The sequence below is a fragment of the Rattus rattus genome, chromosome 2 (assembly GCF_011064425.1).
Source record: "Rattus rattus isolate New Zealand chromosome 2, Rrattus_CSIRO_v1, whole genome shotgun sequence".
Taxonomy (NCBI): Eukaryota; Metazoa; Chordata; class Mammalia; order Rodentia; family Muridae; genus Rattus; species Rattus rattus.
The window spans coordinates 1,264,803-1,284,849 of record NC_046155.1 but is presented as its reverse complement, the minus strand read 5'-3'; the positions used below and the strand labels follow the sequence as shown (position 1 = coordinate 1,284,849).

At 53.9% G+C, this 20,047-nt stretch overlaps 1 protein-coding gene across 8 annotated transcripts; it reads left to right on the top strand.

The window, feature by feature from the left end:
- The first annotated feature begins 361 nt into the window (after nucleotides 1-361).
- On the top strand, nucleotides 362-17,043 carry Rasgrp2 (RAS guanyl releasing protein 2). Of its 8 annotated transcripts, none has more exons than XM_032891042.1 (17): nucleotides 362-593; nucleotides 3,234-3,381; nucleotides 3,996-4,098; nucleotides 4,556-4,618; nucleotides 4,986-5,117; nucleotides 5,867-6,017; nucleotides 6,250-6,423; nucleotides 6,519-6,635; nucleotides 8,771-9,052; nucleotides 9,945-10,022; nucleotides 10,228-10,350; nucleotides 10,622-10,737; nucleotides 14,852-14,993; nucleotides 15,195-15,231; nucleotides 15,613-15,789; nucleotides 16,628-16,690; nucleotides 16,824-17,043. In XM_032891042.1, exons 2-16 carry the CDS (start codon nucleotides 3,309-3,311, stop codon nucleotides 16,684-16,686), a joined length of 1,827 nt encoding a protein of 608 aa, XP_032746933.1. In that variant the 5' UTR covers nucleotides 362-593; nucleotides 3,234-3,308; the 3' UTR covers nucleotides 16,687-16,690; nucleotides 16,824-17,043. The 8 variants fall into 8 exon arrangements, with proteins under 8 accessions (XP_032746933.1, XP_032746934.1, XP_032746929.1 ...); XM_032891043.1 differs by lacking the exon at nucleotides 362-593 and adding an exon at nucleotides 856-1,021; XM_032891038.1 differs by lacking the exon at nucleotides 362-593 and adding an exon at nucleotides 1,361-1,467.
- Nucleotides 17,044-20,047: the final 3,004 nt, after the last annotated feature.

Genomic DNA, 20,047 nt, shown 5'->3' with positions numbered 1-20,047 from the left:
AGCTGCTGCGCAATCATCTCCTTACCGCCCCCCCCCCTCCACACACCGCAGCAGGTGCATCCTCTGTGGGGAGAAAGGGGAGGCCCATAGCTGGTGTCTGGGACTTAGTCCCTTTTCCGGTGTCGCCCTCCACGCCTCTCTTCCCAGCGCTCTGTCCATACTAGGTCAGCGGCCAGCTTAGTTGGTCGGGGGCGGGGCGTCCGTCTGGGTGGAGCCCACCGGGTCCGGGAGTCGGTCGGTACTTGGGCCAGATCCTTCCTGACTACGGAGCTTCCACGCTATCTGGGGAGGGTCCAGAGGAGGCTTGGCGCCTTCTTGGCTCCTCCCCTAGCACCGCCCCACTGCGGCGTTTTAGGGTCTCTTAGCAGGTGGCTAAAATAAATTCAAAACCAGGCGAGTGTTAGGGCTTAGGGCGTTCGCAGACCGTTCAGGCGAGAACAGTGGTATATTCCCGGTTCTGGAGAAACTGAGGTCTATTAAGGTTCCTCTTCTGAGCCTCACATAACCAGGATTGAAGTGCAGAGGACTGCTTCCCTCGCCCAAGACAAGGAGGGGCAATCTTCGGAAGGGGTTTTGGGGCCCTGGGTTTCACAGTGAGTCTAAACGGCCGGAAACTCTTACCTATCCCTAGGCTAGCTTGTGAGGGACCCCAACTGCTTGTGGCTGCCCCTCCCAAGTTCCTCCTCGCCTGGGCCCATGCTTCCAAGGCTTCCAGTTCTGAAATTGCAAAGCACCTACCCAATTGTAGATGCCCCTTTCTCTCCTGCCCAGTGGGGTGTCCCTCGCCCCATCTCTACATCGAGCCTGGGTCCCCAGGGAGCCGCGTGTTCGTTCGTTCGTTCATTCATTCCTCGCTCTTTGAGGCTCCACTCGACCAAAACCAGCTCGCATTCTGTCCCAGCCCCTCCCCCAGGGCATCGCAAGGACCCGCAGCCCCACGCCCGCGACCTCCACCACAACTGGGCCTCTGCTGCCCGCAGGAAGACTCCGGGGCCCGGGCAGGGTGAACCCCGTGGGAACGGTTTGTCTCGAAAACAGGAACCCGGACCAGGGGGCTGGGCGGGGCGCCCCTTCCCCACCGCAGTCCGCTTCCTGCCCCTCCCGGCTTCCTCCGTGCGACACCCAGGCGGGGCGCAGAGCCCGGGGGTGTAGCGGAGGGGGAGGGATGCTGCACGCGATCCCCACGCCACCAGTGGCGCAGCCCCCCGCCCGCGGCTAAACGCTCTGGGGCGGCAGGGGAGGGGTTAAGCTGCTGCAGGGCCCGGCCCGCGCGGGGCGAGAGGGGGAGTCCCCGGTGGAGGAGGCGCGGCGCGGGGTGCAGGGGCGGGGAGGGGCGGGGCGGCAGGGCGCTGGGCCGCGGCGCTTAGAGCGGGCGGGAGCCGCAGCCGCAGCGAGGCCGGCGGGCGGGAGCGCACGCTGGTGGCGCGGGCCAGGCAGGGTTCGGGCTCCGCGCTGCGGGTCCCAAGAGTGAGTGAGCGAGCACGCGCGCGGGCGGGGCGTGGGACACAGAGGGTGCGGCCCCTAGGGATCTCCTGGGGCAGGCCGGCGGGGACTGCAGGTGGGTGGGGAATCTGCGGTCCTGGGTGGGACAGAGCTTTCAGAGAAAGGTAAGGCACTTAGAGCCACCCGCAGGAGGGGGTCGTCCGTGGTATACTGGTGCTCTCCTGAAACGTCTCTACCAGGCTCTTTCCTGCAAGTCCCCATTTGACAGATGGGAAAATTGAGGTTCAGAGAGGCTAAATGATTCTCAAGGTCACCCAGCAAGGAAGCAACAGACAAGAGGGAACGACTCTGAGAAGTCCTCAGGAGGACTCCTTAATGTGGGGGAGTTTGTGTAAGGGCGAGGTCCCTTTCCTTGGGGCAAGGTTCTGGCGAGGTCCAGGAATGTAAGGAACCCCAGGCTTTGGGGCTGTGTGCCCTGGAGCCTGGTTGAAGGGGGAGGGGCGGCAGACTGGGTGTGTGCGCAACCACGGGGGTATGTGGATGCGCGTGGGAGTGTACATGCGTGGAGATGCACTGTCTTTGCGTGTGTGCACACGTGTTCAGATGTCAGAGCTACTGTGATCGAGGGATCAGAGGCTGAGCTGGTTCAAGTGAACAGAAGGTCTGGGAGGTGAACTGCATTCGGGTTTGCATTCTGAAGTAAAGGACTTGGGTATGTGTGGCTGAGGATTTTCATTGCAGGCGTGCATGGGATGTGGGTGCCATTGTGTATGATTAGGACGGAGGGTGTCTGTGTCCCTGGTGTGTGTGAAAAGGGTCTTCTTGCATTTAATGTAGGTCATTGGCCTCCGGCAAATACCTAGTCTAGAGAATAGGTGTTTGTTCCTGCATGGGTGCTTTTATAGTCCCCACTGATGACCAGGGTTATTAATGGTGTCATGCAGGCCATGGCGCTAGCGGCCCCTTCTGGGCACCCTACTCGGTGCTCTCACGCACCATTTAACTATGCAGCAGGGTGGGTGGGAAGTCAGGAGCCCAGGTTGGGAAGATATATGGCAATTCTGGAAGGGATAGGACGGGACTCCTGGGACCTTAGTACTTGTGGGTTGGGAGTCCGCGGTTCCCAGACTCTGGCTTCCCACTGACATCTCCCAGCCGCAGTGGGTTACCCCCACCCCCGCCCCAGGAATGTTCTTCTCTCTAGCCCTCCTCCTCAAGGGCAGGCCCCTGGGGGATGCTACGGCCCCGCCTCTCACTCGGGGAGCCCAGGAGGGGGCGATGTAGGCAGGACGCCTGGGTTCCCTCCTCCCTCCTTCCATCCCAGGGAGAAATTCCTCCGAGGTCCCCTCAGGCACTGGGTTCCCAAAATAACCCTGCGGGGGAAGGGAGGCTGTGAAGGGAGGGGAAACGGGAGGAGCGCAGAGTCAAGCTGTGGGGTGCTGCAGGTGCCTGTGGGGAGCAAACGCAGTGAGAGGAGGGCCCGCCAGGAGGCTTGGGGCACTAACTAACTCCTGGGGTCCTGGCTCGTCCCTTATTCTCGTAGAACCCTTTTACCCTCCCGCGGCTCCGCGGGTGGGCCGGAAGCCTCTCAGCTAGTCCATTTCCCAACTAGCGAGTTGCACCATCCCGGCGCAGGACCGTTTAACCCCGGAGGGCAGCAGCAGGCAACTCCGCCCCTGCCCAGCAGAGGGCGTGCCCACCCCGCCCCGTTCCTGCGCGCCGGGCAGCTACCAACCCTCTCCAGTCCCCCCCCGCCCCCCCGCGCCTCCGCTGACTCCCACTTCTCCCAGGACAGGGGTACGAATCGAGCACTGTGGGAGGCTCTGAGAGTGTAACTTGGGTCTAGCCCACTGGCACCGGCAGCCATGGCGAGCACTCTGGACCTGGACAAGGGTTGCACCGTGGAGGAGCTGCTCCGTGGCTGTATCGAAGCCTTTGGTGAGTTGCATGCAGCACGAGGGGTCACACCCAGCTGGAGCCTGAATCAGACTCCTGGCTAGGACCTACCCAGAGGCTCCTATTTTGAAGTCTACTTAAGGAAAGCCCTTCGTCTTTGCAGAGAAGTGCCCCAATGTACCTCTTATCCAGACGTCAAGGAGGGGGACCCAGGGTCCCAACTCTGACCTGGGAGGGGCATTATCTGTCTCCCGGGGGATCCGGAGGAACTCTATCTCTAGCCTGGGAACTGTTTCCGGCAGATGGGGGTTGGTTTATCTGGTGAAAGGGGTGCCCCTTCCCCCAGCACTCAGGAAATGACCTCTGGATTCTTGACCCCGGGGAACCCAGGCTCCTTCCGCCCCAGCTGGTTCCCCTCTGGACTATGGGCTTGCTCCAAGCTCTCCTCCTCCAGCCTCTGGATCCTGTGGTACCCCTCATCCACCCAGACTTATTTCTCAATTTTCACTCCTGGCTTTGGAGTGTTGGGAAATTCAGTAGGTGTGGGTGGGGTTGGGAGTGCAGACCCAGGGACCTGTCACCAGACTGCAGACTAGCTTAGGCATCCGAGCCTCAGGACCAAGGGTCAGCTGGCTTCTTTTGGACTTTTGGAGCAGATGACTCTGGAAAGGTGCGAGATCCACAGCTAGTGCGCATGTTTCTCATGATGCACCCCTGGTACATACCTTCCTCTCAGCTGGCTTCGAAACTGCTCCACTTATATCCTTGGCGGGGGCATGGCTCAGGCTCGGTTGTCCACTAGCCCATTCCCCTTGGCTTGCTCAAGACCTTAGAGCCTGGAGTGTAAGCCCTACCTATATCCCACAATTCAGACACTGTCCAGTGTCCTTCTAGGACCTAGGTTTTGCCCTGTTCCCAGTTGAGGATTTGGGCTTTTCTCTTACCTTGGCTTTGGCCTCACTCTCCCCTGAGGTCTGGGGTCAGCCCCTGCTCAGAGGCCTCCTCTTACCCTTCTTTGAGGCCAGGTCCTCCTTTTCATCTATGGTGACATTCAGCCCTCTACCTCCACCTATACTTCTGGAGAGTTCATCTATCAGTTCCCTCTTCCCCATGCATTCTCCTGGAACCCAGGCTTTGCCTCAGAACCTTGGTGCTCCTTTGTCCGCCCGTCTTCCTAACCTTAGGTTCCAGTCTGTTGTCCTTAACTCTCCTTTACCTATCAGCAATCCCGGAAGGACAACTCCAATTCCCTACAGGTGAAAACCTGTCACCTGGTCAGGTGAGTCTGGGCCCTGACCCCTCTCCTCTCGATACCCTTTTGAAGCTCCATGTGGGCTGCAGGAGTGGATAGCATTTAGGGTACCTACCATGTGGGTTTGCCAGTGAATACTGCCCATGTGTGCTACCAGCTTTGTTTTCTGCTGATGTGCACTGGGATTGTGGATGGAGAAGCCAAGATCTGGGACGAAGGGGTGGGAGCGGGGATGGGGGCATCCCTACTGTAACATAATGTACTTTGAACTGCTTTACCTCACTCTCTGGGGGTGAATACAGCCCTAATAGTTCCTTCCCGAGTCCACTTGGAATGGTGGGTGAAGAAGGAAAGACTGCCTTAGATGACATTACTGTGCCTGCCCCTCCGCCAGGTACTGGGTCTCAGCCTTCCCAGCAGAGTTCGACTTGAACCCAGAGCTGGCTGAACAGATCAAGGAGCTGAAGGCTCTGTTAGACCAAGAAGGAAACCGCAGGCACAGCAGCCTCATCGACATCGAGAGTGTGTGCGTGGGGGCGGAGCTCAGGGGGCACTACGCATGCTACACCATATGTGCTTAATAAATGTCTGTTCAATTGAATGAGTGAGGGTCATGTCACTCTCTTGCTTTAAAACCTTCCATGGCCCCCTGTCTCCTTCAGAACACCTGTCCGGCCATTAAGGCCCTTTGTGATGTTAAGTCCGCCACACACTTCATACTGGGGCTCCTGGGGTTTGCTCCCCATCGTCTGTCCTTCATCCTTCCTCTCCATGGTGCTCCCTCTTGTTGCCCTGTCATTCTCCATTCTCACCAGACTCAGCACAAGTGTGAGTCCCGGCCCAGTGAGGGTAACTCCCCTTTTGCAGAGCAGAATCTGCCCTTCTTTCCTGTACTTCCTGAGACGCTCTCTGCAGACTCCTGCCCAGAGCCTTTGGGACATGTGTGCCACTGTTTGGTGATAGTGCGTTTCTGTGTCTGTCTCCCCCGGTAGATTGTGAGCTCCCCGAGGGCAGGAACCGTGTCTTGCTCATCTCTGTACCCCAGCGCCTAGCACAGCGCCTGGCAGAGTACGTTGTCCATCCGTGTGTGTTGAGCGTGTGGTGGTGAAAGGGACACGTGAAGGAGTTGCTGGGACTTGGGGATGTTAGTGCTTAGGATGGTGGCCCCTGCTGCTTAGGTCCTGAGTCAGTTTGAGTGGCATGTCTGAGTGAGAGTGGGATCACAGGAAGCAGGGGACATCTCCAGCACAGGGCTCACTACCCCTGCCCCCCCAGCCCCACCTACAAGTGGAAGCGGCAGGTGACCCAGCGGAACCCTGTGGAACAGAAAAAGCGCAAGATGTCCCTGTTGTTTGATCACTTGGAGCCTATGGAACTGGCAGAACATCTCACCTACTTGGAGTATCGTTCCTTCTGCAAGATCCTGGTGTGGCCTGAAGGCTTGTGGTGGGGGTACAGTATGGGCTGAGAAGGGAGTTCCAGAAAGGGCCAAGACTCGGGGGTTTGCTGGCTCCCAGGGATGGTTGGGTGGTTTTGTCAAATGACATCGGGAAGCTGAGCAAGGCAGACAGTGATGGGAGAGGCCAACGGGGCACTGGGGTCAACCCCACCTGTCCCCAGTTCCAGGACTATCTCGGGTCAACCCCACCTGTCCCCAGTTCCAGGACTATCACAGCTTTGTGACTCACGGCTGCACTGTAGACAATCCGGTCCTGGAGCGATTCATCTCCCTCTTCAACAGTGTCTCTCAGTGGGTCCAACTCATGATCCTCAGCAAGCCCACAGCCACGCAGCGGGCGCTGGTCATCACACATTTCGTGCATGTGGCAGAGGTGCCCACCTTCCCTGAGTTCATCAAGCCCCGCCCCTTCTCTCCTGAAGGGCTGCCGGGTGACAGGCTGCCTTGCCCTCTTTATTTGCCTTCCAGAAGCTGCTGCAGCTGCAGAACTTCAACACGTTGATGGCCGTCGTGGGAGGCCTGAGCCACAGCTCCATCTCACGCCTCAAGGAGACCCACAGCCATGTCAGCCCTGACACCATCAAGGTGCCTGGTTTCCGGAGTGGCCTGTGGTTCACAGCTGCTGCCTTTCCAGTGCAGTGCTGGGGTCTAGGCATGACTGTTCTTGTATGACAGTTGAGGAAACTGAGGCTTGAAGGAGGGAGCAGGGTCTCTAACTATACAATGCAAGTGTCGGTGGTGGGTCCCCAGGCCTGCTCGGTCCCAAAGCCAATTTCTTCTTTTTATTATTTTATTTTATGTTTGTTTGTATAGTGTATGTGTGTATGTGTGTTCATGAATGCATGCAGGAGACCGAAGGCTGACTTTTATTGTCTTTCTCTGAACTCCATCTATCCTTTTAAAATTCAGAAATCTAAAAAAACGTTGCTGTGTCTTAAAGGATGATTGGTGACCCAAGCCCAAGCAGCAGGGCTCAGGTCAGAACCTCCAGGAGGAGAACTTTCCTTTTCTTCTTAGCTTTTCTGTGTGTGTATCCCAGAGCAAAACCCTGGGGCCTTTCGTTGTCCATTTCCACCGTCCTCGGAGTAGACACGAATGGGATTTTCCGTTTTGGAAGGTCTCATTCCGCGTGGATGGGAGGAGCTTCCCATCCTGTCCCGTGGCGACCATTCATTTTTGTTGTCGCATGTTACTGCAAGTCTGCCCTAATTTAGTATTTGTTGAACTGTTGAACATTTGAGGGCTTTCTTTTCCATAAATTAACTTATTTAGTGTGTGTGTGTGTGTGTGTGCCCATACATGGGTGTGCTCACATGCCCATAGCTCAGTTCTTGTGTGGAGCTCAGAGGACGACACGCAGGAGTTTGTTTTTTCCTTTTATAATGAGAACCCTGGAGGTTGAAACCAGGTTTTCAAGCTTGATGACAAGTCTTTACACTCAGTCATTCTGCTAGCTTGCTCTCTGCCTCTCTCCCTCCCTCCATCCCTCTCTCCATCCCTCTCTCCCTCTCTCCCTCCCTCCTTCCTTCTCTCCTTCCCTCCCTCCCTCCTTCCTTCCCTCCATCCCTCTCTCTCTCCTTCCTTCCCTCCATCCCTCCCTCCTTCCTTCGCTCCATTCTTCCCTCTCCCTCCTTCCTTCCCTCCATCCCTCTCTCCCTCCTCCCTTCGCTCCATTCTTCCCTCTCTCTCTCCTTCCTTCCCTCCATCCCTCTCTCCCTCCTCCCTTCGCTCCATCCCTCCCTCCATCCCCTCTCTCCCTCCCTCCCTCCATCCCTCCCCTCCCTCTCCCTCCCTCCCTTCGCTCCATTCCCCTCTCTCCCCTCCTCCCTTCTGCCCTCCCCTCTCCTTTCCTCCCTCTCTTCCTCCTTCCTCTCTCCTTTTCTCTTTGATTTTCTCTCTCTTTTGGATTCAGGGTATCACTGTGTAGCCCTGGTTGTCCTGGAATTCCCTATGTAGACAAAGCTGACGTCAATCATAACGATCTACCTGCCTCTGCCTCCGCGTCCACAGCCAGATCTTGTTTATTTTTTGGGATGGGGTCTCATGTATTCCAGGCTGTCCCTGAACTTGCTGTGACCATGCACCCCTGCGCTCTTGCCTTATCTCTGGTCAGAGACCTTCACCGCCACACCTGATTGATGAGGTGCAGGAGGCTGGGGCTTTCTGCACAGCAGGAACAACTGCACCAACTTAAGAGTTTCTTTTTTCTTCTTTGACCCCCCTCCCCAATCCCAACCACTTTTTGAGACAAGGTTTTGCTGTATAAAATCTCGGGTAGCTTGGGACTCACTATGTAGATGGGGCTGACTTTGAATTTACAGTTAATCCTCCTGCGGCTGCCTCCCCACTGCTAGGATCTTGGGCTTATGTCACCAGGTTCAACTTAAGGTTTGTCCACACCAAACACCCTGTCTCATAGCATCCTTCTTGGTCAGTAGGCTGTTGTTTAAATGTTGATACCCCGTGTTCATGCCCGGTGTGTATATATGAATGTGTGGTAGCTGGTTGTACTTGTTTGCTCGGACTCGTGAACTATGTATGAGCTTTGAGCCCTGGAGCCTGGGAGAGCAGCACTGGGAGCTGATGAGGGAGGACTTGACCTTCTCGCCTATCCTTGACCTTGTTCCCTCTCCCTTCCCACAGTTCCAGGGCTGAGGTGGGAGGATAGTTGAGTGGTGTGCGTGTGTGTGAGTGACACTATGCCTTCCCCCAACCCCCAGCTCTGGGAAGGTCTGACGGAACTAGTGACAGCTACTGGCAACTACAGCAACTACCGGCGAAGGCTGGCGGCCTGCGTGGGCTTCCGCTTTCCTATCCTGGGTGTGCACCTCAAGGATCTAGTGGCTCTGCAGCTGGCTCTGCCTGACTGGCTGGACCCAGGTCGGACCCGGCTCAATGGAGCCAAGATGAGGCAGCTTTTCAGCATTCTGGAGGAGTTGGCCATGGTGACCAGTCTTCGACCACCAGTGCAAGCCAACCCCGACCTGCTGAGTCTGCTCACGGTGAGGGACTGGGCACGGTGTCTGCATTTGCATCTGTTGTGACTGTGTGCTCGTGGGCTCTGAACAGGGAGCTGAGGTTTAACCTGGGCTCTGTCTGGGGCTTGCTGTGGACTATGAGGCAACCTCACGACTGGGCCGAGACATAAACCTCTGATCTAAGGAGGTTGTTATGAGGCTTGGTCTGAGGCTGGGCCTGGCTCCTTGGTCCTGGGTTGAGCTCCTGGCAGTGGGTTATATTCAAAAGGTTTGGATTTGTGGGTGACATGGGTGATTTCTAACACGGCCTTGGCTACTGAGTGAAGTTTTTTCTTTTCTTTTTTTCTTTTTCTTTTTCCTTTTTCTTTTTTTCGGACCCAGGGCCTTGCGCAAGATTTATTTATTTAATATATATGAGTACACTGTAGCTGTCTTCAGACACACCAGAAGAGGGCATCAGATCCCATTACAGATGGTTGTGAGCCATCATGTGGTTGCTGGGATTTGAACTCAGGACCTCTGGAAGAGCAGTCAGTGCTCTTAACCACTGAGCCATCTCTCCAGCCCGTGAAGTTCTTTTAGTATTTATTAATTTTGTTTTTGAGACAGGACCTCACTTTGTAGCCCCGGCTACTCAGACTTCCTAGGGACCCTAGGCTAACCTTGAACTCATGGAGGTCTTGATGCCAGGTCAGTAGGTCTGACTCTACTTCTTGGCTGATATTCGTCAGTGAGGTCAGTGAGTTGTGTTTAAAGTTTGCCCCGTGGGCTAGCTGGCGTGGAAATGGCCTTGGTCTTGAGTCTAGCTTTCACATTAGGCTCTGGGCAGACTGGTAGTCCTGTGGCCTTGGGTTTGTGTCTCTGGTGTGAGAGAGAAGCAGGGACCAGAAGGTATGACCAGGCCTATGTGTCCCAGGTGTCCCTGGACCAGTATCAGACGGAGGATGAGCTGTATCAGCTCTCTCTGCAGCGAGAGCCACGTTCCAAGTCATCGGTAAGGGAGCCCCCTCATCCCTTGCTTTGCACCGTAGGATCTCAGGGTGCAAAGACAATCCCCATTCACTACACTCATCGGCTTGCCTGACAATGGAATTCTGGGAGTGGGGATGGGGTGGCTTTGGGCAGACTCTCTTTCTATTTAGTGGAACCTTAGATTCATTCCTACTCTGGCCCTGGCTCAGACCTGACCCTTTCCACAGCCCACCAGCCCCACCAGCTGCACCCCGCCTCCCCGGCCGCCCGTGCTGGAAGAGTGGACCTCAGTTGCCAAGCCTAAGCTGGACCAAGCCTTGGTGGCCGAGCACATTGAGAAGATGGTGGAGGTGAGAGGCATGGAGGCCAAGGGAATCTGCTGGAAATAGGGGTTTGTGAAGCTAGTTTCTCCAGAGCCTTGCCCTGGAAGCCACTGTTAGTGCCAGTGCTCTGACCATCTCTGGGGGACACCAACCTCAGCCAGCTAGTTGCATTATGGGCTGGTGAGACAGGAGAAAATGAAGTGTGGGAGACATCTCTGGTATTCTTTATAATATATAGACTGGACTCAGAGGTTTCTTTTAATTCTCCCCTCTCCTGGCTTCACATGTTCCTCTGTAGTCTGTGTTCCGGAACTTTGACGTCGATGGGGACGGTCACATCTCCCAGGAGGAGTTCCAGATCATCCGGGGCAACTTCCCTTATCTCAGCGCCTTTGGGGACCTGGACCAGAACCAGTGAGGAGGACAAGGGCCTGGGGGTGGGGTGGGGTAGAGGGAAGATATCAATCCACTTCCCCCTTGGGCTCCAGTGTCTGTGTGTGCAGAGAGTGAGGCCTTGCCCCTGCGGCTGTGATGTTTTGGGATGTGGGGAAGCTGCCAGTCATAGAGGGAGAGTGTTACTTTGCTAGTTTGGACAGATGGGGGAGCCTCACCTGAGCCTTGTAAAGAGAACACTTTTATTTGTAGAGCTCATAGCTGCCAAGAGTGTGGGCAAGTCGAGCCCCTGGGTAGCTGGCTTTAATGAACAGATAAGAAAGGCTGTAATTAGCAGCACCCAGTTGCTTATCCACAATTCATATGTTGACAATTTGGAAAAACATCTGCTTCTCTGAAGCAGGTTGAATGTGTCCTCTGTAACCATGTTTATGCCACATTTTTGCTGAGATGACAAAAAAAGTCAAAATTTACAGTCCATCCCAGGTTGATTTATTTTTAAATGTGACCTGTATTTCAAAAATATGTGGTTTGGGGGCTGGGAATGGGTCTCAGTTGATAGAGCATAAGCCTAGCATGTATGAGGTCCTGGGTTTCATCTCTTAATACTGACTTTCCTGGAATCCAGCACTGGGGAGGTAGGAACATGAGGGTCAGAAGCTCTGGGTTATCGTCGATTACATAGCAAATTTGAAGCTAGCCTGGGCTACATGAGGCTTGGTTTGGAAAAAAAAAGTAGGGCAGGGGGTATCCAGACCTTTAATTCAGCACCAGTGAGGGGAGGGGCAGGGGCAGGGGCAGGTGGACTTTGAGGATAGCCTGTTCTACATAGATAGCCTATTTCCACACCGGATCCCCACTGAAAAAGGAAGCAAATGTTCCTTTGCTTATTATGTAGACCAGGCTAGGTTGAACTCATAATATACCTCATGCTGGCCTCAAACTCCTTATTTTCCCTAGTGCTGGGATCAGAGGCGTCAGCCACCATGCCTAGCTGCCTGTGTCCTTCCTAGTATCCATGTAAAATGGATGGAATTTGGTCTGAAGTGAGTTTTGTGGACAAACAGGATTCATGACGTCTGACTGGTGGCTTTGAGGCTTCTGCTAGACTGCGACAGTCTCCTCCATGGGCTGATGGGTGGTTTTTCTTTTTCTTGTTTTTTTTTGGGGGGGGCTATTCAGTGGGATGCAGCTCTTTATAACTCTGGAGGCTGTGGCTTCAGGGAGCCTCCACCCTAAGACAACCTTATGTAAACTCGGACCACTGATTGGCCACCAGATGCCTGTATTGGTCTCATAGAGAGAGGAGGCCATATACAGGGCCATGGGTCAGTGGCAGGTACTAGGCTGAGCATGCACAGGGCTCTGGGTCTCATCTCTAGCTCCCTGACAGGAAGGGCAGCCTGCTCCTCTTCCCAGGATTGGTCCCAGCTCACTGCCGCTCTGCAGTTCATTTTTAATCCCTGCCTCTCTGCCCCCCCTTTTTTTTTAGAGTTTTTTGTTTGTCTGTTTGCTTGATTGAGACAAGGTTTCCCCATGTGGCCCTGGCTGTTCTGGAACTTGCTATATATATCAGGCCAGCCTCCAATTAACTGCATTGCTGAATGTGGTGTTGAACTCCTGATTCTCTAGCCTTGGCCTCTCCAGAGCTCCTCTGATTGAAGGTTTACATTTGTGGGCCACCACATCTGGATCCTGAAGTGCTGCTCTCTTTGCTTCTGGAACTTGGAGATAGACTCTATCTCTTGCAAAACAAACCAAACAAACAAAGAAACAAAAAAACAAAACAAAACAAAACAAAACCCTGTTGGTCAGTTTTTTTTATTTATTACTATTATTGTTTATTTACTTCAGTTTTTGGAGACAGGGTCTCACTCTAGCCTACATTGGCTGGGAAGTTACTATGTAGCCCAGGATAGCCTTATAGCCTTGTTGGGATTGCAGGGATGAGCCATCACAGTCTACTTTTTAGTTTATCTCTGCACAGGTCATTATTGAACCCAGGGCCTATGCATACCAAACACTTTCATCCCCGAACCACATCCCAGGTCTGTTTTTATGTTTGCTTTCCGTTGTACCACAGACATCTTCCATGTGGATTTGTGTAGGCTTGCAGTGTTTTATTTACTATTTGTTAATTTATTTAGGGTTCTGGGTATGGAGACTAGGGCTTCCATGTCTTAGGAAAGCACTCTACCGCCGGGCTGTGGTATCCACATTATCTCATCCTTTAGAGGATTGCACCGTGTGGCTGGCCGCCCTTCACCTGTGCTTCCTCCAGCTGATGTCCTTGTAGACTGGTCCAGAGCGTCGCTGTTTATCCGCCCTGCTGCTGGGGAAGTCTTTGTATCCACTCCTTTGGGCCAATGTTTCTGCAGGAGACATTCCTAGAAGTGGGATCACCTGATCCAAAGCAGTGCCCATGCTAAGTTAGGAGGGAGAGACTGCCAACCTGACCTCGGAGGAGCCTGTACCAGGCTGCACCGTATCAACCGTGCCCAAGTGCCTGTGTCTCAAGCTCCTTGCCAAGAGCGGCGGCTGTAATAAGCCTTTCAGCTCTGCCGCTTGAGTTGGAAAATGGTTGTCCTTGCTAATTTGCATTTCTTCAATTCGGCTGGGGACCATCTATTCATATGTTTATGGGCCACTTATATTTCTTCTGTTAATTGTTCATACTCTTTGTCTGTCACCTGCTGGGTTTGTGCGTCTTCTCATTGATTTTTAGAATCTGTACCAATGGATATTAACCCCTCACTGTTGACTGTGTTTGCAAATATCTTCTTCCTGTCTGTCACTGATGTTGTCTTTTTCCATAAAAAAAAAAAATTTTTTTTTAAAGCTTTCTGTGTTTGATATGTCAACCTTTCCCTGGCTCTTTTGGATTTGTACGGTGTGTAGAAAGGCCCCCTGCTCAAGATCACCGAGCAATTCTCAGATCTTACCTTCATGGTTTTACCTACTCATCGGTGTCTCATTCCAGGAGAATGTGGTTTTCATGCAGTTCGCATATGTCATGTAAAGTCTTATATTTTAGTATTTGTTTTGTAAATCACTAGTTTTCTCACTGAGATGAAGGCTCTCTAGTGTCATAACATAGAGTATCAAGTTTCAAGTAAGGGCCAACTGTGGAAGTGACAGCCACCAAGAAGTGACCAAGCAGCGGGGTGTGGTGGCACATGCCTGTAATTCCACATTCTGAGGCTTGGGCTTGGTAATAATAGCAAGTTAGAGGTCAGCCTCAGCTACAGGAGTCTCAAAAAAGTAGCAAGGCCGAGTGGCGCAGGCTCGTAATCCCAGCACGCACGTGGGAAAGAAGCAGAGGCAGGCAGATCTCTGTGAGTTCTATCCTGGCTGGGAACATAGGGAGTTTCGGACCAGCCAGGCCTACTTAGGGAGTTTTCCTCAGAAGCCAAACAAGCGAACAAACAAATGGAAAGCAGGGGCGGCGGGGGTGGGGTAATCTCAAGTTAAAATGTAAAAAATAGAAAAGAGAAGTGACTAAGGACCTACCTAGCCACCTGGACATTTTATATGCATTTTCTCCTTTAACCCTCAACAATACACGAAGCATAGGCAGTAGGATTATGCCCATAAGATATAAGGAAACTCAGTAGATGGGAGTGTTCAGTTTTTCTATGTAGTCCCAGCTAGCCTGAAACTCACTGTATAGACTTGGCTGGCCTTGAACTCTCATTAAAGGCATGCGCCACCATGGCCAGTTAGAGCTGGGTTCTAAACTGAGATCTATGCCCAGAACACGCATTCTGGCATCTAAAATTCGTTACTAGATTAAAAGGGGCCCTTGGGATGCCGGGGTTTGGAGGAAACCCCGTATCAGAGGCACAGACAGCTATTCCAGGGTACCCCAATTCACAGGCGCCCTGTAGGTGTGGCATAGCACACTGCGTGAAACGGAGACTCCCATCTTCTTTTGCTGACACCCCATCTGAGAGCTCCCCATTGTCCTAAGGAGGAAACCCTAGGGAAACCCATACTATTTAGTGGCAGATGTTCCCTGCACGGAAGGTTCAAAGTCATGAACTGGGTGGAGACCTTTTCCTCTGCCCGTGGGATTAGGGATGCTGGTCCTTGCCCCAGGGGAGGACCCGAGTTGAGATGCCCCCACGCCCACCAGGGATGGCTGCATCAGCCGCGAGGAGATGATCTCCTACTTCCTGCGCTCCAGCTCGGTGCTGGGAGGCCGCATGGGCTTCGTACACAACTTCCAGGAGAGTAACTCGCTAAGGCCGGTCGCCTGCCGCCACTGCAAAGCTCTGGTGAGCGCCCCGCTGCCCAGACTTGCAGTGCTAACATCCACCCCTCCAGACCTGGCCTGCCAGTCCATGCCCCGCCCTTTTGCTGGCCCACCCGGTCCATACCGGAACACTAGCCAACTCGCCAAACACCCAGAACTCAGGCCCTATCTTCCGGACCTATAAAACCCTAACCCCCAAGCATGGCCCCCTTCTTTATTGCAGATCCTGGGCATCTACAAGCAGGGCCTCAAATGTAGAGGTAAGATAAGGTGGAACGAATGGCTTCACTGCTGGGTCAAGCTTTGGGGGTGGGGTGGGGAGGGTTACTGTTGTAGGGATTTTTATTTTGATGGCCGCAGTTTCCAGGAAGTGAAGTACATTGTAACCAGAGAGGCATCCTGACTGACAGGAGAGGGTTATCTTTTAAGAGGCTGTGGTGAGCCAAGCTGCCTAGGAAAAGAAACTTTGGAGAGGGCGTAGTCCCGGTATTAAATTAACATGAAGAAAGCAACTTGGGAGGAAGCGTGTAGTTTGGTGGGGGCGATTTCTCAGGCGTAAAGAAGGAGCACAGGCCTGGAGGATGGGATGAAGAGCTTTCTGACCCGTGGCCCTTGCTGGCCCCCCTTCTTCCCTTCCTCAGCTTGTGGTGTGAACTGCCACAAGCAGTGCAAAGACCGCCTGTCAGTGGAATGTCGCCGCCGCGCCCAGAGTGTGAGCCTGGAGGGCTCTGCACCCTCTCCCTCACCCACACATACCCACCATCGGGCCTTCAGCTTCTCCCTGCCTCGCCCAGGCAGGCGCAGCTCTCGGCCTCCAGGTAGGAGGGCCTCCAGGAAGGCCTATTAACGTATCCAGGATGCTGGCTGGTTCAGACATCACGATTTATTTTTAATTTAAAAAAAAAACAATTTTTTTTTTGGTTGGGACTATAAGGGATTAGATAGGTAACAATACTAGAAAGTGCCCAAAGAACTTCTGACTTTCTGCGGGTGGATCGAGGGAGGCCCTAATTTACTTTAGATCAGGGTCTTCCTGGATAGCCCTGGCCAACTCTGCTTCCCACGTACTGGGATTAAAGGTGCACACCCTAGTTTTAAAGAGGCTTCAGGATCCCAGTTGAACTTCTGCTTTGTAAGGGGATTGGCATCCCACCAGCCACTTGCATTTTTCTTTTGCCTGCCATTATAAAAGTCTCCTCCCCAGTCACCTCTGGGCGATTCTCCTGGGGTCTCTGTTGCTTTTGATCAGTTTACTGAATGATGGCCAAATGATTATTTTCCTGAGGACGATTAAACTGAGGTCCAAGGCAATTTGACCACAATCATTTAGGTTGGCGTAAGTCCTCAAAAATAGAAAAGAGAAAAACCATTTCAGTGAGTCTTCAGATGGGCTGGGCTCTAAACTGTGCAATATACACAAAATCGACATTTAAGCAAACTGCACCGGCAGCGATGTGGCCGTGGGAAGAGCTTCGGAAGGGAAGAATAAGCCTCAAAAACGGGGTCATTTGGTCATTCCGAGAACTGACTTTTGGAGGATGGGTCTGCTTCCAGGATGAGGAAGGGATAGGAGCCTCCTGTGACAGTAGATGGTTGCCGAGGCCCCCTGGGTCCCAGGGTTAGGGTTGTGGATAACTTTCCCATCGCTCTCCACAGAGATCCGTGAAGAGGAGGTGCAGACTGTGGAGGATGGTGTGTTCGACATCCACTTATAAGACGGTGAGTCCTCCCTTTGCAGGCTGCCACCAGGGTCCCCCCCTCACAGAGGGCTGGGTGGCTGATTGGAAGGGCCGGGGCAGGTGGGCCATTTGAAGAGGGGTTCCTCATAACTTCTGTTTTTTTCTCTTCCCAGTTGTGACCATCAAGGACTCATTCCTGCCTTGGAGAAAAGACTTGGAGCAGAGCAGGGAGCCAGGGATTCTGGGGCAGGAGGTTGGGGCTGAGGGTGGGGGAGGTTGAGGGTGGCATGCACTGAGAAGAGGGCCAGGGCTGGTGTCCCTAAGGTTGTACAGACTCCTGTGAATATTTGTATTTTCCAGATGGAATAAAAAGGCCTGAATAATTAACCTCGACCATCAGCCTAAAACCTTCAGATGCTGTACTTCTAACTATACTCTTGCCATCTAGAATTCCACAGGGTGGAAAGATTGGGACCTGCTAGTGGTGGTGGGGTTGTCACAAGGTTTGAGAAGCAGAAAATCTCAGAACACAGGACTCTTGGGAAGAATGGGAGGAGTCCTGAATCTTGGGGACCCCGAGCCTTGGGACCCTTTGCACCCTAGCATTGCAACTAGAGTTTGCACCATAAGCAAGATGCTCCTGCCTTCCAGATAACCTTTTAGGCCTTGGTTGAATACTCCAGGGACTAAATGGCGGGGAGGGAGAGGGCAGTCCAGGATAGCCGTGAGCAGAGCTGAGAGCCAGGAGGGCTGGGGACAGCCAGAGGCTGGGGCTGGTGTACCTCAGGGTGGGGGCTGAGATCCTGGGTCGTGCAGCCTCCTGGCCTGGTGCTGCCGCCAGCCGGAAGGACAGCGACTTCCAGAGGAAATGCATATTGATCCTGCTCAGCTCCGGAGGCCTCTCCTAACCCAGCTTGTTCTGAGCCGGCAGCACCAAGAACATGGTGGTGGGGGTGTCACCACTAAGGCCAAGGCCATTTCTAAGACTGCTCTGACACAGGAGGGTGGTCTATGAGGGGGTTTTCTAGAGGCTCTAGAGCATGACCCAGATGTCCCTAGGGTCAGGAGGTACCAGATAGCAATGCTGAGAGTGGGAGCTACACCCCAGACTTCCACACTGCAGGGTGCTTTACAGCAGCTGTTGGATTGTCCTGGGGTTGAAAAGGAGCACCCTAAATCCCTCCTGTACATCATGCTATTCTGCAGACCTGGTGGTGCCCTCCAGCCCTGTGGAGAGTGTCCCAGAGCCTCCCAATTCCTGCCTTGCCCGTCTCTGCCTTTTTGACTTTAATTCCCCTGGTCTTCTAGTCCTTATTTTGGGTCACCTCATTTTGCTGCCCCATCACAAAGATCAGCTTCAGTCCTGTCCCTTATCGAGTCCCCTATACTGCCTCTCCTTCTGTCCTCAGCCCCCTCCTCCCCTTCCCCCTCTTGAGGCTGTAATATCCGTTTCACGATTTGGGGGCTGAGTTGCTATAACAACAGACGGCGATTGTGTTGTGAAGAGCAGCTCGCTCCTGCTCTGCCAGCCTGCCTCCCGCTGCCTCCATCCCTGCAGCCTGGCCGGCTCCCCAGCCCACCCCCAGCCCCTGCTTGGCCTCTTCCCAGTGTGTGGTGTGGCCTGGTGTTCAGCTCAGCCTCATCTGGGCTGTGACCCGTACCTGTCTTTCCACTGTCATTCAAATGTGTCATGAACGGGTGTCTGAGCCTCACGTGGTATGTGCCTGAGCATATGTGTGTGGGACCTACACCTGTATTTGCCGGGTTTTCCCTCCCCGTGTGTCCCTGTTGGCTTGTGTACCTGCCTAGAAGGGTGTTGGCTTTGTTTCCCACCCAGGCCCCCATTGGGTGTGAGCCTGTATATTTGAGGGGTGTGTTTTGAAGTGGTGGGGCCCAGCTGCCATGAGGGATCTGAATCTGGGACCTTCCTTGTAGAGGAGAGGGGCAGGGAGGTGGAGCAGACTCCAGTGACCTTTCCTGCCCTTGATGGGAATAGCTGAAGGTAGGGACAGGAGAGCAGTGCTCACCCTTGCCTCCCTCCCCGCTCAGACTCCTCGGGTTTGAGTCTTGTCACTGGGTCACTGCACCTGCTTGTCTGTCCCTCTGCATTTTGGTGCGTGTATGTGTGAGTGTGCAGCCTGCAGGAGGAGGAGCAGCAGATGGGTGGGGCAGTGGGCTGTGGGGTCAGAGAGGCCCTGACTCAGCAGTTCCTGTTCTGCCGCCTCCACTGGCCTCGGCAAGTGGGGGCAGCCTGAGGGTCTCTCCAAGGTCAGAACAGGCCCCAAGTCTGGGACCTTGCTCAGGACTCCCCCTTTCCACTGCCTAGGACTCTGCAGTTAGCTCTCCTCCTAGCCCTCTTCCAGGCTATCAAAGGAGGTCCTCTCTAAGGGGGCTGTGTGTATGTCCCCATTCATAAACTCAGGAATTGACCACTCTGCAACGTACCTTCCGATGGTCCCCCTGATGATCCCCTGTGAGTACCTTGGATGTGTTTGCCCTTGATTGTGCAGGTACCTGTGTGTGCACAAGTATGCAGGTTCTTGAGTGAGTGTGTTTTTTTCTGTGTTGACTTAACATGGTGGGGCATCTCTGCAGTGTCCCTTTGTGTCTCTTGGAAATGCCAGGCACACACGGATAGGTGTGCACGGCTGTGTGCCCTCATGTGTATCTGCATACATTAGTGGCTAGATGTGTGTTCTTGCATATTGCCTCTGGCTAAGGAAATGCCAACTGCTACCAGCTGTGCAGATCACAGGCCCTGTAACAGAAACCAGGAGCCTGGAGAGAACTGGCAAAGTGGTCTGCCACACGCCCACGGCCACACCCACGCCTGCACACTGCCTCATTGAGAAGCCCTGTGTCCAACTTAGCTAATGGTATACACACCTCGGCGCTGGATGTACCTTTCCTCGGTGGAGTAAGTGAAGAGGGGTGTACCCTCCTCACACTCTGAACAAACACGGTGATGCAGACATTCTTACTGCAGAAGACCTGCACTCCAGGACCACACTCTTGAAACCCACAGCTAGGGGTAGGAGCTCGAAGGGAGGATTCCACTAGACTTGCATTTAATAACGGCGCGGGTAGCTTCCACCCCGCCACTAGCCTTTTCCTACCCCAGCCCAGCCTTCCACAGGGGTGGGAGGCTGGTTCCAAACTCTGGGATTCCCAGTCTGGGCTGGGAAACCCCACACCCTCAGATCTGTCTCTAGCTCCCCCCCAACCCCCGCCCCTTAGCTTCGTCCTCATCTCAGCAAAGCCCCTAGCTCTTCAGTTCTGGAGGCTTCCAGCTAGAAGACACTGAGACAGTGATTGGTAGGGTCTTTGCGAACGACTGGAAAAGCCACTAGCAGTCCTGGGGTGGGAGAGGCTTCCTTGGCTTCAGGTAGCACAGGCC